Source organism: Cyprinus carpio, chromosome B3 (genome assembly GCF_018340385.1).
Source record: "Cyprinus carpio isolate SPL01 chromosome B3, ASM1834038v1, whole genome shotgun sequence".
Classification (NCBI taxonomy): Eukaryota; Metazoa; Chordata; class Actinopteri; order Cypriniformes; family Cyprinidae; genus Cyprinus; species Cyprinus carpio.
The window spans coordinates 16691700-16707035 of NC_056599.1; the positions used below are offsets into that span (position 1 = coordinate 16691700).

At 38.5% G+C, this 15336-nt stretch overlaps 2 protein-coding genes across 2 annotated transcripts; one reads left to right on the forward strand and one right to left on the reverse strand.

Moving 5' to 3' along the window:
* Positions 1-2097: 2097 nt before the first annotated feature.
* On the reverse strand, positions 2098-4644 carry LOC109059833 (cyclin-dependent kinase 5 activator 1-like). Its single transcript, XM_019077016.2, has 2 exons — positions 3840-4644; positions 2098-3134 (listed from the first exon to the last, which is right to left on the reverse strand). The coding sequence occupies exon 2, from the start codon at positions 3095-3097 to the stop codon at positions 2174-2176; it is 924 nt and encodes a 307-aa protein (XP_018932561.2). The 5' UTR covers positions 3098-3134; positions 3840-4644; the 3' UTR covers positions 2098-2173.
* A 1449-nt stretch (positions 4645-6093) lies between these two features.
* On the forward strand, positions 6094-13417 carry LOC109059832 (26S proteasome non-ATPase regulatory subunit 11A). The gene is made up of 13 exons (XM_019077015.2): positions 6094-6251; positions 7670-7771; positions 7914-8110; positions 9022-9079; positions 9188-9382; positions 10351-10495; positions 10598-10658; positions 11133-11195; positions 11304-11429; positions 11503-11538; positions 11671-11722; positions 12436-12578; positions 12689-13417. Exons 1-12 carry the CDS (start codon positions 6164-6166, stop codon positions 12576-12578), a joined length of 1266 nt encoding a protein of 421 aa, XP_018932560.1. The 5' UTR covers positions 6094-6163; the 3' UTR covers positions 12689-13417.
* Positions 13418-15336: the final 1919 nt, after the last annotated feature.

Here is a 15336-nt window from a genome sequence, read left to right on the forward strand (position 1 = left end):
GCATTAAATTGCAGAAAAAAGAAGACTAAAAAGGAGTGTTTTGGGCAAAATTAACATTTATAATTTTAGTAAGTGCTTTCTTTTAACAGGCTGACTTAAAACTGTAAACAAACCCTTTTCTAACTTAAATAACAATGGTTATTTAGTTTGCATGTGACCCTCGCACTATTATGTTTTTTTAGAGTTTCTTGTATCTGATATAGGGCTTTCCTGTATTTAAAATAACTGTAGGGATTTGTTTTTATGTATGCATAATTATGAAAATAGTATTCTGGACCTATAATGGACTGAAAACAATCACAATTTTCTAACAATACAAGCAATTTTCCCTTTCTTTTTTAACAAAATATTTGTGACATTGTATATCTCCTACTCAGGTCTTTCTATAATGCCCCTTCTTCTTTGTTCCTTCAAAAATATCCCTTTCCTAATGAGAAGGCTACAAAAACTTAGTGTACTTCTAGCTTTCTTTTATAACTTTTATGTCTTTATGGCACATTATTTTTGAAACACTGTCCAAAAGAACGTCATACAAAAATTGTGACCATCAAATCATAAACAAAGATCTTTTAAAAAGTGTGTGGTCAGTCAAAGAAGCATGCATTAACACCCGTATAAGAACATACAGTACTTGCTGTTGAAAATACATCAAATATCCACCTTTCCATTTGTTTGTTCCCTATTAGACATTTCAGTTCTTTTCACGATGACAATAGGTAGCGCAACTTGGAAAACAAGTCTCCTTTTCAAAGTGAAAGTTGGAAGCAGTGCGGTCATTTCTTCATCACAAATTATGAATCATTTTAGCTCATAAAGCATAATAAATTTCCTTAATATAGAATGTCATTAACAACAACAACTGACGTATGTTTGGACAGACCAGCTCATCAAATGGCCTCGAACCTGCAGCAGTTTAAGACCCAGACCTTCTTTAAAGGCCACTAAGATATGCCAAACAAACATAACATGTTGAAAACGTGATGCCATGCAAGAGCAGCAGTTCATGGTCCTCATATATATATCACTTCATCAGTGTGTAGGATTTATGTGAATGTAGAAATCGCAGAAGGTCAAACTAGAGTCTTTGGTTTGTATAATTTTGAAGTGTTGCTAACTTGGCTCTCGTTTTCAAACTACTCAGTCTGTTGTGAGCACAGCAAGCTGTAAGAATACAGCACAAGCTGAGCTTTTCAATTCATGCCGTTCAGTCTTTACTGTGAGTCAAGAACCACTTTTTATTGGGAGTCATAAAGACTGCTGCTCATGTTTGTGTATGGATGGAATCACTTGGAAAGGTCAACATGCTGCACGGTCGGTATATTCTGCAGTTGGTTTGTTGACCTCAGGAACGCCACATGACCAGTCAATGAACACCTTGTTGGTTGGCAAGGTGTCGTCCTGCATCTTGGTCAGATCTTAAAGGAATAGTTCGGTCAAAAATAAAAATCTGCTGAACATTTACTCACCCTCAAACTATCCAAGATGTAGATGAATTTGTTTGTTCATCAAAACAGATTTGGAGAAATTTAGCATTACATCACTTTCTCAGCAATAAATCCTTTGAGGTGAATGGGTGCTGTCAGAGAGTCCATAATGATTCAAAATCTCACATGAAAATCCACCAAAATCTTTGTTTAGAATGGTTTTGAACAGTTTTTGCTTGTAAATGGTGCTTTATTTGTGCACGTTTCTCTCCTGATTCCTCTCTTGAACACTGGAGAAAGCAATAACATAGATAGAGGTCTCATATTTTAGATGAAACTCTTAATGATGAATTTGTTTATTAAAAACACACAGCTTTTTACTTCACAAGGCATTATTTGATTTACTGGAGTCTTGTCGATTACTGTGATGTCTTTATCAGCTGTTTGGATTCTCATTCTGACGGCACCCATTCACTGCAGTGAATCCATCAGTGAGCAAGGGAGATTAACTCATCTATTATTGGGTGGGGTGAGGATGATTAATCTTATATTGTTTTTATTTGTGGTGTGTATATTTCTTAGAATGGCCTATCTAGTCGCATTCATTGCTACAAATAAGCTTCAAAACTATGCTCTGGAGCTTTTTAATACTAATGACACTAAAGTGTTTTTGTAAAAAATCTTTTTTTTTTTTTTGTGCACAAACTTTTCATGCACATTCTTTTTCTGTTTATGCACAAGCGCCTTACTTATCGATCCAGGCCTATAAGCAGCCGGCTCTCCTCCTCAATTTGACTTTCGTTTTTCAGGTCAGCAAAAACCTGTGTGAAGTAGTGCGGGTCAGAGTTAAGCTGGAGCATTTTGCTACTCATGCGATTGATGATCGCCAGACTGCGATTCCAGAAGGCATCCTTATCCGTCTCCACCAGGAAGGGCTTGAGCGGGTATGAAATCTCATTTCCCATGTAGGAGTAGGACAGGTAAAGGCAAGTGAGCAGCTCGGCCTGTAGCTCACGCTCACTGGACACCTCACCCGAAATGACCTCACGGCAAAGCATGTAGAGGAAGACCACGTTAGCCGGGGTGATGAAGCCCTGGTCCTGCCAGCCCTGCAGCAGAAGGGAGCGGTCCACGCTGCGCAGCCACAGAATGGGGTCGGCAGGGGAGAGGCGCTTCAGTCGGTAGCAGCGTCGGCACAGGAACTCACCCAGGCTTCTCAGGAGCTCGCTGGTGGAAGCCTGCACGATTACTCTTTTGGGTGTGCCTGCGTTGGTCGCTTGGCCCACTGATCCCGTGATGGAGGTCCTCTTCCCAGTGGAGGCCACATTGGCGGTGGTTTTGGAGGTGGGAATGGAGCTCACGGCCGGCTCCTGGGTGAAGCCAGAGAGGTTGGCACAGGACTGGGACTTCTTCAGATTTTTTTTGTTGTTGGTGGTGACGATGTTTTCTTCTTGTTTGTTGTCCGAGGAGAGCTTCTTAGAACCTTTTCTCTTGGCAGAAGCTGCCACGATGCGCTTCCATGGCAGGATATTGATGAGCGACTGACGCTTCAAGCCCTTGTCCTTGGCATTTTTACTGTTCTGCACAGCTGTATAATGTGCCAGAGGGGGTGGTATTTCATCAAACAGGCCTGCCTTTCGGTAGCTCGGGGAGACTGAGAGTACAGTTCCCATGTTGCCTTGATTATTACAGGGTCTTTAGATACCGAATCTGCCCATAAACAAAATAAATATGAATGTTTAGAGACACAATACTGTTAAATAAGCTATTATTTTGATGAAACCACCATCACCACTTAAACAGAACACACACACACGTGCAAAACATGCATTAATTATATATATTGTATAGTATGGCTAGAAAACCAAATGTAAGAATATTACAGTTTATATATATATATATATATATATATATATATATATATATATATATATATACAGCTAGATTTCTATTTTTTACTGAACTGTACCGCTGGTATGCGATTCACCAAGAGATTCAGCAGAATATGCGAAAGCATCCATCTTAGCCTCAAAATGGAAGGTGAGAATGTAAACACATTCATTCCCAATTCATATCCATTTGTAAGAAAAATCCCTCTCGATGCAAATTGGAAACTATTAGCTGACCCACAAATTATTACATTTAAGCTTTAGCACGTTTTGGAACTCATAATTTATCGAGCTCTTCATAATGTTTAGTGGGTCAACACGAGGAAATGAGAACATCACGCTTCAGACAAAACGAGTAGTCGTAAATCAAGATAGCATCTTTATAACGACGGGCTCGTGTGCACGGTACAATTGAGTTTTTCACATTTTGCTAATTATTTTAGAGCGATCCCTTCAAAAGCGTATATATCATTTGATTCAAAAACCAGCATAAATGGGTTATATACATAAAATGTTGGTTACTTACTAATCAATACGTCTTCCTCGCGGTGATTAATGTAGATATAGAACAAGTAGAATAGGTAAATACAGAAATATTCGTCGATTATCCTCTTTTTTCCTCAGCGTGTCGCACTGTGGAACGTGCTCGTCGCTGTCCAAGGTTCTGAAAATGGAACGTCAGCGATGAAATAATGCTTCTATGTAAACTATGCAGGGTTCAGGATTCTCCGGTTGCTAAGGTACTTCCCAGATGCACGCCACGTCTTCCCACATAAACCCTCGATACGGGGCAATTTTGTTGTTTCTCGTTCATCACAATCAATCTGGGGTCTGTTTCACATCTGCCCGTCTGCGATCTTGTTGTTGAACTGCGCAGGCGGAGGGAAAACACGCTTGGCTCGAGTGTAACTGGAAATGCGTAAAAATAAAGGTCCGTGCCGGACTAATCTTAAAATGAAGTCGATGAATTGCGTTCATTGACCGCTATTTTTCGAGAGAGAGGGGGCCACTGGTGCTGTCTCGTGGAGATGCTGAATCTCAGATGAGTGGCTGAGCTCCCTCTGGTTATCTGTCCATGCTTCATGTGTGCGCTGTCCACAGCACCAGCACTAGTTATAGCGCTTCCTGAGCTTGAACATGAAAGTTAGACTTTTAACTAGTTTAGACGCCCTGTTTTTGGATGACGGTCCAGCTGTTGACAGATTACAGTCTTTAATCAAGACCTAGAGAGTGTGGAAAGTGTCCCACACAACGCTCGAGACAGATTAACTTAAATCCTGATGTGCAGTAATGTCGCTGAGGCTCGTAGACCTCAGTGGCGCAGTGACATGAATGGGCAACCCCATCCCCCTCTGATCTCTCCCTCACACCCACCCACACACTCTCTCCATCTCTCATGATTATCCTATCATCCTGCTCTATCTATCTATCTATCTATCTATCTATCTATCTATCTATCTATCTATCTATCTATCTATCTATCTATCTATCTATCTATCTATCCAAAATTCATTTATGTACAGCATTCAAGTCAGTTTACATGAAAAGTCAAAAATTAGTTTTTTTTTTTTTTTTTTACAATCACTAGGACACATTTTTCAATACTTAGTTTAGTTTTCACATACTACTTACCAACTTTTTTTGCTTGGCACAGCAGTAAATTTCACATTCAAAGTGCACTAAAACTACCAAAACATTTCCTACTGTACATGTCTCAAATCAAGTAATTCTTCCAAAACACTAGCAAAGGTTGTTGCACAAAACAAAAACACATTTTGTCACTCATAAAACAATTACTTGAAAACACTAACAACAGGTAGAATTTTTTTTTTCTTTTGTAAAATTTCTTTACAAAACAGCTTTTTAGAAATTCTTTAGAATTTAATTCAGACATGTAGACATGTTTAGAATTCACAGCAGTGTTACAGCAATGGTCCATGTTTCACATTACAGTAGCCTATTATTCTTAAGTTGATTAAAAACTAACACCCCAGCTTCCAAATATAATTGTTTTGAGTGTATTTTATTTTTTGGATTTTGATAAGGTTTCAAAGAATTTTCGTGGTGGCTGTGTCTAAGTGAGAAAAGCAAAGAATATTCTATACAGTGGTGGTGGCCACCTGACAGTTCTGAAGCTATTGACCATCATTTCATAACGTTCATCAAACATGCAGATGGATGCTCTGAGCACATCAAATATCAGATGAAGTGAGTTGTACTGTTTTTATCCACTTTTAACTTTAATACTTGGTATGTCAACCTTTTGGAGCAATCACAGCAGCACATCTCTCTGGCATAATGTCAATATATTTCCTATTTAACTTCAACACTAATGTTATCCCATGCCTTCTGAAACTCAAGGCTTTCCTTTGAATGTACTGTACAATAGATCTTTCTAGTTTATTTTCCAACTCGCCCCAAATTTGCTCGATGGGGTTGAGGTCGGGACTTTGAGGGGCCAGTCAATCATTAATGTTCCAGCAACCGTTCGTTTTATGGGTTAGGCCTATTGTAATGGCCAATTTAACAGAAACAACTGAAACCTCTTAAATATGCCAAGTGTTCTACCAATTTTGGCAACCACTGTAAATTGGAAAATGTCCTCACTAAATGTATTTGAAAATATTTGAAAAGCAGTTGAAAATGATCCACAGTTTAGTCTAGCCTGCATAGATCGCCATTGTAAACATTATTTCTGATCAGCTAAATCCAAACCCAAGCACAGCCTCCTGGAGTGAGTCATGCAGCCTGAGTCTGTGAACTCAATCTCCCATCGTGCCTCGGCGGCGCTTCCGGTAGCGTGTGTAGTGATGATTGTAACGTGAATCAGGCAATTGGTGAATTGGTAAGATGGCGGCTGCGGCGGTAGAGTTTCAGAGAGCACAGTCGCTGCTCAGTACGGATCGGAATGCGTCCATTGACATTTTACATGCCATAGGTAAGCGCCTTCTGTCCCGCTGGCTTTATGAAGCGCTAGGGTCATTTTAGCAGAAGAAACTGTGCTTTTAACACGCGGATCATGTCCCTCGTGTGATTTATAGAACAGCAGCTAAATGTGTTAGCCGGGTTCATGCTGCTGACTCACTGTGACAGCCGTGAGAAAGACTATAGCTGGACAAATACACTGTGCTGTTACTCACTGTTAACTTTAGAAACGAGCTGCTGCGCTCCTTCAGACTTTGTCCTCAAAAGTAGTTTTATTGCTTGTGGCCTGTAGTGGAAGAAAATACCATTTTCAGTGAACTGCCACCAGTGTAAACAGTTAAGGTTAGCCGAGCAGCTAGCTTCAGTTCTCCGTGAACGCGAATCCCCATGTAGTGATCCCCTGAATGTGTTTGGAAAAACAGGGATAGTAATGTTCGTGTTTAGGTTATCGGCCTCCTAAGTATGGTGAATTATGTACAATTAGATACATGACTGACGTTTTCTAAATTACGTTTAAAGGAACTACCACAACTTTGCACAGCTGAATTAGCTTCGCTAGCTAACGTTCTGTTTGTTTATTATAACATTTAGGTATGAATTATCATAGTGGAAAGACAACTGATGTCAAGAAAGTCTGAGAAATGGCATTTCAACTAATTTGTGGCAGATGAGTCAATAAAACATGACTGACAGATTTACAGTTACATTTACAGTCAGTGGTCAAAGTTTTTTTTCTCTCATATCGCTTAACTTAGATATGCTGTAATATGTCAGTGTCAGCAAGTTTAGTTTGGCATTAAGTTTGATATGTGTTAGTTTGTCACGGGGAATTTGATAGCATGCCACGCCGTTTTTTGTTTATCTGCTGCAGAATATCATGTTTCAAGTGTTTTAACCTTTCTAAAACCTCTTCATATAACAAGTAGGCAATCTTTGATACAATAAATCCAAGTAGTATATACAGAATGAAAAATACATATTACGAAAAGACAAATTTAATAAGCACAGCAAATTATAATCTTAATTAAATGAAACTTACATCAAGTAATTTAGAGACTTTCAAGGCATTCCTTAAAGATTTAATTAATGTAATCTTGGAGCAACTTTAGGAACAGGATATATATATATATATATATATATATATATATATATATAATAAATATTTTTTTTTATAAATATAAACAAAAACTTTTAAACCACTAAATAAAAACTAAATTAAACAAAAACTTAACCACAGTCTTGTTAAGGTGCCAATGTTTTCTTTCTGTTATCAACAGCTTTTAAAGCTCACAAGTCTAGCAATAATTTAGATGATGCCCAAGATGCCTATATTGTCTCCAGAAAGTCTAAGCTTACAGAGTTTAAATATAGGGTTGGGCTTAACGTAATTAAATTTAACATTAAAATTAACCACTTGATATACATTCACAGTCAAACGAGACATCCAAGACAATGACGAAGAGGCTGTGCGTGTCAAAGAACAGAGTATCCTGGAGCTGGGTGGACTGCTGGCCAAGACTGGACAAGCTGCTGGTAAACATCTTTAACTAGTGGGCCATGGCCCAGTCAGTATACATGTATATTAATGGATCTGATGTTTTTAAAGGCCACTACTCTGTCAGCTGTCATGTTTCTCAAGGTTAGTATCTGTTGCGCATGTATTGGTATTTTGCAGAATTGGGAGGTTTGCTGAAGTACGTCCGACCATTCCTGAACTCCATCAGCAAAGCAAAGGCAGCACGGTTGGTGCGCTCCCTGCTCGATATGTTCCTGGACATGGAGGCAGCTACTGGTCAGGAGGTGGAGTTATGTTTGGAGTGCATTGAATGGGCCAAATCAGAGAAGAGGACCTTTCTACGACAGGCCCTGGAGGTGAGCACACCTAGTTTTGTAAATCAGAGGCTTCAGAAAACATCACCAGTACTGCTGTAGTTTTTTCAGAAGGTGCACTCTGTGACTTTTTGTTTTATGTTTGGACGATGTGTTACTGATGTTTGCACCAAGGTATAGTGACTAGTTCGCTGTATGAGGAAGGCTTGAGAGAATGTGAATGTATTCAAACATAAATTCAGACAATATTGTGCATTTTTTGTGATGTTGTGTACACTACTGTTCAAAAGTTTTTGAAAAGGGTCTTTTAAGTTATAAAGGCTGTATTTATTTGATCAAGCACAGTAAAAAGCAGTAATATTGTAAAATAGTTTTGCTATTTAAAATAACTGTTTTCTGTTTAAATTTATTTTTATATTTAATTTATTCCTGTGTTGACAAAGCTGTATTTTCAGCATCATTACTTCAGTCTTTGGTGTCACATAATATGAGGATGTCATGTTATCAATATTTAAAACGGGAATCTTTGATGGATAGAAGGTTTAGAAGAACCGCATTTATTTAACATAGAAGTCTTTTGTACATTATAAATGTCTTTACTGACACTATTTTTTTATGGTTGGAGTGTTTTGTAGATTATAATTTTTTTTACTTAGAATTCTTTTGTATCACTGTTGAATAAAAGTATTAATTTCTTTTTTAATTATCATTATAAATGTCTTTACTGACACTCCTGATACATCACTGTTGAATAAAAGTATTAATTTCTTTTTTAAAAAAACAACAAATCTTGGTCTGACTGTTCCGACTAAGGCCCTGTCCAAATCAGATTTTAATCAGAATTAAACCCACATATCAGTGCTATTTGGATAGTGCTACTAAAAACAAAAAGGATTTGAGTTCAATATGCCGAAAAAAACAAATTTCTTATCACTGTTACTTTAATCCTTTAGGCCCGTCTGGTTTCTTTATACTTTGACACCAAACGTTACCAAGAGGCTCTACAGCTTGGTGAGTCCCTGACAATACCTTCCCTTGTGTTCGGCACTTTCATGTTCTCAAGCTTGAGTGATGTCTTTGCGGTCTGTAACCACTGTCCTCTTCTTCCTCATCAATCAGGCTCTCAGCTCCTGCAAGAGCTGAAGAAGATGGATGATAAAGCTCTGCTGGTGGAGCTCCAGCTGCTGGAAAGCAAGACATATCATGCACTGAGCAACTTCCCCAAGGCCAGAGCAGCTCTCACCTCTGCCAGGACCACAGCAAACGCCATCTACTGCCCCCCAAAGCTGCAGGCTGCTCTAGACATGCAGTCAGGTATGTTTCCACAGAAGACCTTTAGTATCACACCAAGCCCAAACCAGGCATGACACCTAATTTGCCCCTCCACACTGAAAGCAAACTGGCTGTGCAACATGATACAATCGCAGCCAGTCAGAATGTTTGTATTCTAACGGAGAAACATTAACATGCATCGATAGCAACGGTGTTAGCGCACACACATACACACAATCTCAAATGCTTACTGCAAAGATGAATGTCCAATACAGTGGCAGAACTCCGCTCGATGCTTCTCAGAAAGATATATCACCTCCACTATGGTGTTTGTCAGGAGCGTTTGTGTTTAATCAGTCTTTTTAAACACACAGCCAAATTATTCATCACATATGCACTCAATTACAGTTGGAAAGTTGCAACTTTGCAGTGTCAGTTTCACAACGAAAGCATCCAAACTACAATAATTAACATGTATAACAAATGCAAAATGTCCAACGTGTAAACAATAATTTACACACTAACTCCAGCACAGACTGCATATTTTAAACACTCATGACAAATGTCACTACCTGCTTCTCACAGCTTTGCTGCCACCTAACATTTCAGCTTGATATTTGCATAAAATCAAGCATTTTCCAACCTTTTTGGTACTCTCAATGCTTTCTCGCTTCTCATGTCTTTTGTGCAATTTAATGTTTAAGCTTGATTTTTGCTTACATAGGAAAGAATTGAAAACGCTTGCTCTGTATCAGTGGGCTCGCACCATTATCGTATTAGCAGCCATACTTCATCCTGCATTATCGGTACTGAGCCATCTTCCTGCAAATGTTTAATTAATAGTTATGTGCATTACTTAAGCTGAGCAAATGGAGGGAAACAGATCATGCGTACTATAAGGATTTACCCGATCTGTAAATGTGGGAATTTTGGCGCTCATATCAGGTATACCTATACATAGATTTTGTACTGAGTGCATCACATCCTCTTATTTTCTTTTTCCTTTGCAGGCATTATTCACGCTGCTGAGGAGAAGGACTGGAAGACAGCGTATTCATACTTTTATGAGGCTTTTGAAGGCTATGACTCTATTGACAGTCCCCGTGCCATCACTGCACTCAAGTACATGCTCCTCTGCAAGATCATGCTCAACTCGTGAGTCCTGGGGTTTTCTAGTGTCTCTCACTTTTTCTTTTTTTTTTCTTTCCTCATTAAACACTTTGAGCTCGTTAAACCTGTATGTCTTTGTCTTTACAGGCCAGAGGATGTGCAGGGCCTAATCAGTGGAAAGCTTGCCCTCAGATATGCTGGCAGACAGGTAGATGTCTGAGCTGAGCTCAATCTCATGGTGCAGCTGTGCAACACAGGAATAAATTACATTTTATAATATATTCAAATAGAAAAGTTATTTTTCAGTTTTAGTAATATTTCACAGTATTACTGTTACACTGTTTGTTTGTTTTTTCAATCAAATAATTACTGATTTATTGTTTGTTTGTTTTTTCAAACAGTTTGAATAGTAGTGTAAAAATAGAAAACTGAGGATTAAATCACAGCCTGGGCTGGAACCTGCCCAACACACTTGGTACTTAGACTGACATTAAAATACCATGCTGCACACATTTCATAGTATCCAACCATTTCCACTTTTATAGGCTTTGTAGTGCCCTCTAATATGCACTCAGTCACAGCACCTGACCCTGTGTGCTGCTTGACAAGGTGATGTTTTTCTGTTTTGTCTGTTGGCGGAGGATTATGCGGATTAACTTGTCCTGTCTCTCTCTTTCTGTAGACAGATGCACTTAAATGTGTGGCCCAAGCCAGCAAGAACAGGTCACTTGCAGACTTTGAGAAGGTGGGTCAGATGCTCTGACTTAAAATTTTACCTTGTTCTCAGTCCACCTGCTGTTTTTTATTTTAATTTTATTTTAATTTAATGTCCTTCTCTCTGCTCTGCATTCAGGCTTTAACAGAGTACAAAGCTGAGCTGCGGGAGGATCCCATCATCAGCACCCACCTGGCCAAACTCTACGACAATCTGCTGGAACAAAACCTCATAAGGGTCATCGAGCCCTTCTCCAGAGTGCAGGTAATGACATAGTTTACCTCAGTGTGAGGTAACACTTACATTGTGCGCTAAAATTGTTCTTTTATGCCAACAGATTGAACACATTTCTGAGCTAATAAAACTCTCCAAGGTAAGGACTTTGCAATTATAACATGCCTTAACCTCTTCAATGGCAAACAAATTCTCACTGTTCCTTTACTGCCATGTGTGCAGTTTTGTTTTTTAAGCAATTCTCATCCTTTCTCTTCCATTATCTCTTTAGGGGGATGTTGAAAGGAAACTGTCACAGATGATTTTAGACCAGAAATTCCATGGTATGCCATCATCCTTGATAAGTGTGCTGTCAAACATAGGACTGGGTGTAAATGCAGATTTACGTATTTGATTCTGATTTTTTTAATTTGATTCTGTGATTTTATTTGGGTATAATTTAGTTAGAAATGAAAAAGATTCTCTATGCTAATGCTGTGAATTATAATGTAAAACCCAATGACTTGATTTTATTACTATTTATTTATAAAAACTATTTAATTTTTTTAAAACAATTAATATTTATGAATACTTTAGTTTCTTAATATAAAATTAAACTATAAACTCTGCTTAAATATCTGGTATAGATAAAATGTTACTGAATTAAAAACAAATATATTAAGAAAAATAAAATTAACTCCAAACCCTATTAGTAACATTTAATTTTAACATACATTTTTTTATAGTCCAAAGCGAAGCATGCTGGGAGGTGAAAATCAGCTGTAACTCATTCAGTTTGCATTCTGCTTGATATAATCAGTTACTGAGTTCACATAACTTTTTGTTTTAAGTGCAATGAACCTTTAGTAATATTTAAGAGAAACAACCAATTCAATACATTTCAGGAATTGGGCTTCACTGGATGCGCTGTATGATATGGTCTATATTTTTACCCAGCTCTAGTCAAACATGCATGTATTATGTTATGTAATTAAATATTTGTGGTCCCTCCAGATGTTTTTACTGAGTTATAATGTGGCTTTCTCAATGCATTTAGGAATCCTTGACCAAGGGGAAGGTGTCCTGATTGTATTTGACGAACCTCCAGTAGACAAATCATATGAAGCCGCCCTTGAAACAATTCAGAACATGAGCAAAGTAGTGGACTCACTCTACAACAAAGCCAAGAAATTGACATAGGCAAGTGCATGTTGTGCTTTGTGCATAATATCGATACATCTCAGACTGTCGTGGCATTACATTGAAAAATGACTTCATCTAGTCTGATCTCATCTCTGTCTTCTGTGCAGGTTGAGCAGTGGACCCTGCAGCTGAGAGCATGGCCAGTGTGGGGGACTCTGAGGGAAGGGGAGGGGGATGTGATGCAGACATCAAGTCACAAAAAGGTCTAACACCCCAAAAATAGACTGACTCCTGCTTTTGTCCTCTCTGGCTTTCAGTTGGACATTTTTTTACCACCCTCCTCAATGGACAGACTACTTCTACTACTACTATGGGATCACTTTTTTTTTTTGCTGGTAATGCATTTCTTTGTATCTTGGCTGTGCCTCATAGGCCATCAGGGAATCTTCAAAGAAATAAAAACTCATTTGCATTATAACTCTATTTGAAATGTATATACATAGATCTCTCATAGAGCAAAGTTTATATGAGAATGATTCAGTTCCCTTGCAAATCCAGCAGCCAATGTGTTGAGCTGTTGACAAGATTCCCTGCATCACCAATCCAACGGTTTTAGCCCCAACTCCAGTCCCCTAAGGAAGCCCCTGACCTCGCTCCAGGCCTACCTCTCGTGTGGACAGCATACTTGGACTTTTTATGTTGGGCGGAAAAATTCTGAAAAGATACTGTCATCAGGACAGAGTGGTGAGCTGTTGTCATTCCCTGGCCTGTGCGTTCCTGCCCTTCCTCCTCCTTCCTCTTTGTACATACCGTTGCCAAGCGCCTCTCTGGCCTGTCATGCTATTGCCCTTTTTTATAACGCTAAAAAACATAATAAAGTCACCAATAGAACAAGACTCTGAGTGCTTCTGTATGAGATCCTAGGATTCAGAGCACCTGATTGGCATCTTTTGGGGATTTTTTTGTGCTTGTATTACTTCTTTTCCTCACAGCTTAATATTAAGTTGACTGCAAGTAAGAGTGCTTATCGATTTATCTGAAAATGTGAATGCCCCTGTTTGGTAAAGCATCTCAGTCGTGATGATAAGTCCTAATACCCTTTCACAACCAGCTGAACCAATTGACCATATGCACGATGCCAGCTCAGTCATTTCCGGTCAACTTAATGGAGCGCCGTTTGCTCGGTTTCTCTATCGCTGCATCCAAAAACTGAAAAATGCTGCCTTTGGAGGACGCATTCCAAGGTAGGAAGGCATCAAGGCACGTCCAAATTCAATATTAGTTTCAGTTCCTGTCTGCTGAGATGCCTTCATCTGACCGATTTTGAAGGCAGCATAGATGTGTCCTTGGCTCCCTTTGATATCCCACAATCCTGTAAGCCAAAAAATAAAGATGGCGTCTGAAAGTTGCGGTCGGTGGTCAGTTTGTGTGTAAATGTATGTTTCTGATCAACGTTTTCCACTTTTTATGTCATTTCTAGCAAGAAATGAATATTGCAGTAATGAAATATTCTCTTAGTTCTCACCAAAGCTCTTTATATTTTGCTGTAGATCATTAAACTGTTACTCTGCCTCAGAAGCCTGTCTAAAATTAGTTTCATGAGGTGCCTTCGGGCAAAAACGCTGCCTGCAAAGTCATTGCCTGATACAGCAGCGAGGCAGCAAGTCACCTGCCTAAGTTTTCGGATGCAGCCTACATAATCCATTCACAATTTGGAGAAAAGTTTTGTTTGTCTAAGATGACCAAACGTCCACGTATACCGTTTCAGGAATGACAAACACGAATTTTAAATTTACGCGTGAGGATCAGTTAAATCATTGCTATGATTGTCGGTGGTAACGGATTGAGTCATCTGACGAGGTCAGAACAGAGCTGTGCATTAAGCGATTCAGACTAACAAAACTACAGCAGCAACCAGTCTGTGTTGGATAAAACTTAAACGATGTAATTTTTTTAATTAATTAAAAAATATTAAATGCATTATTTATTTGTTATAACTTATTTAATTTGTATTTTACTATATTTAAATAATTCAGCATTATAGGCTGTTGTCTGGCCTTATTTATTTCTTTAAATGACAAGTGACTTTGTGACTTCCTGCACTTGCTATACTTCAGTGCGATAAAGTACTACATTTGCTATAATATTTATTTTATAATAATCAAAAGACGTGAAAAAAAAACTAGGGTGTTGAAATGGCAGCTGCAGCCAATGAGTGATCCTGCTGCCATCTCTGAGACACGTTTTTGGCACATTTCTTCATGTCTTCATGAATTAGAAAGTGAACCTTTTATGTAAATTTTACTGCACAACGTTGAGAAATAATAAATGCTTTAAAATTGTATAAGATTTTAAAAACGTGTTCATGGCTATGAAGGTAAGATATTATGGATTATCGAGAATACCATTACCATGTCGTTAAAGAGATTAGTTTAACTGTCTAAACAGTTACGATAGCGTTTATTTGTCAGCATTTAAATGTACAGTTACGTGTCTTTCCTGGGATTAATGATATGTTCTTTAAAATCACGAAACTGTATGTTAATTCCGCTATCATTATTTATGGTGTTGCAATTGTTTTGTTTCGCAGTTTCTGATAAGAATGAGGCAGGAGAGGTTTCTGTGAAAGTCTCTATATAGCACACATAAAATGAGCTTCACCGGAAGATTACGAACTGGTTTATCTTTATCCGGAAGTTCTGCGCTCCGTGCATATGGTCAATTGTGTGAGTTTGGGACTGATGTTTAAACACACACACACACACACACACACACACACACACACACATATAACCAGTTCACACAAAATGAAATG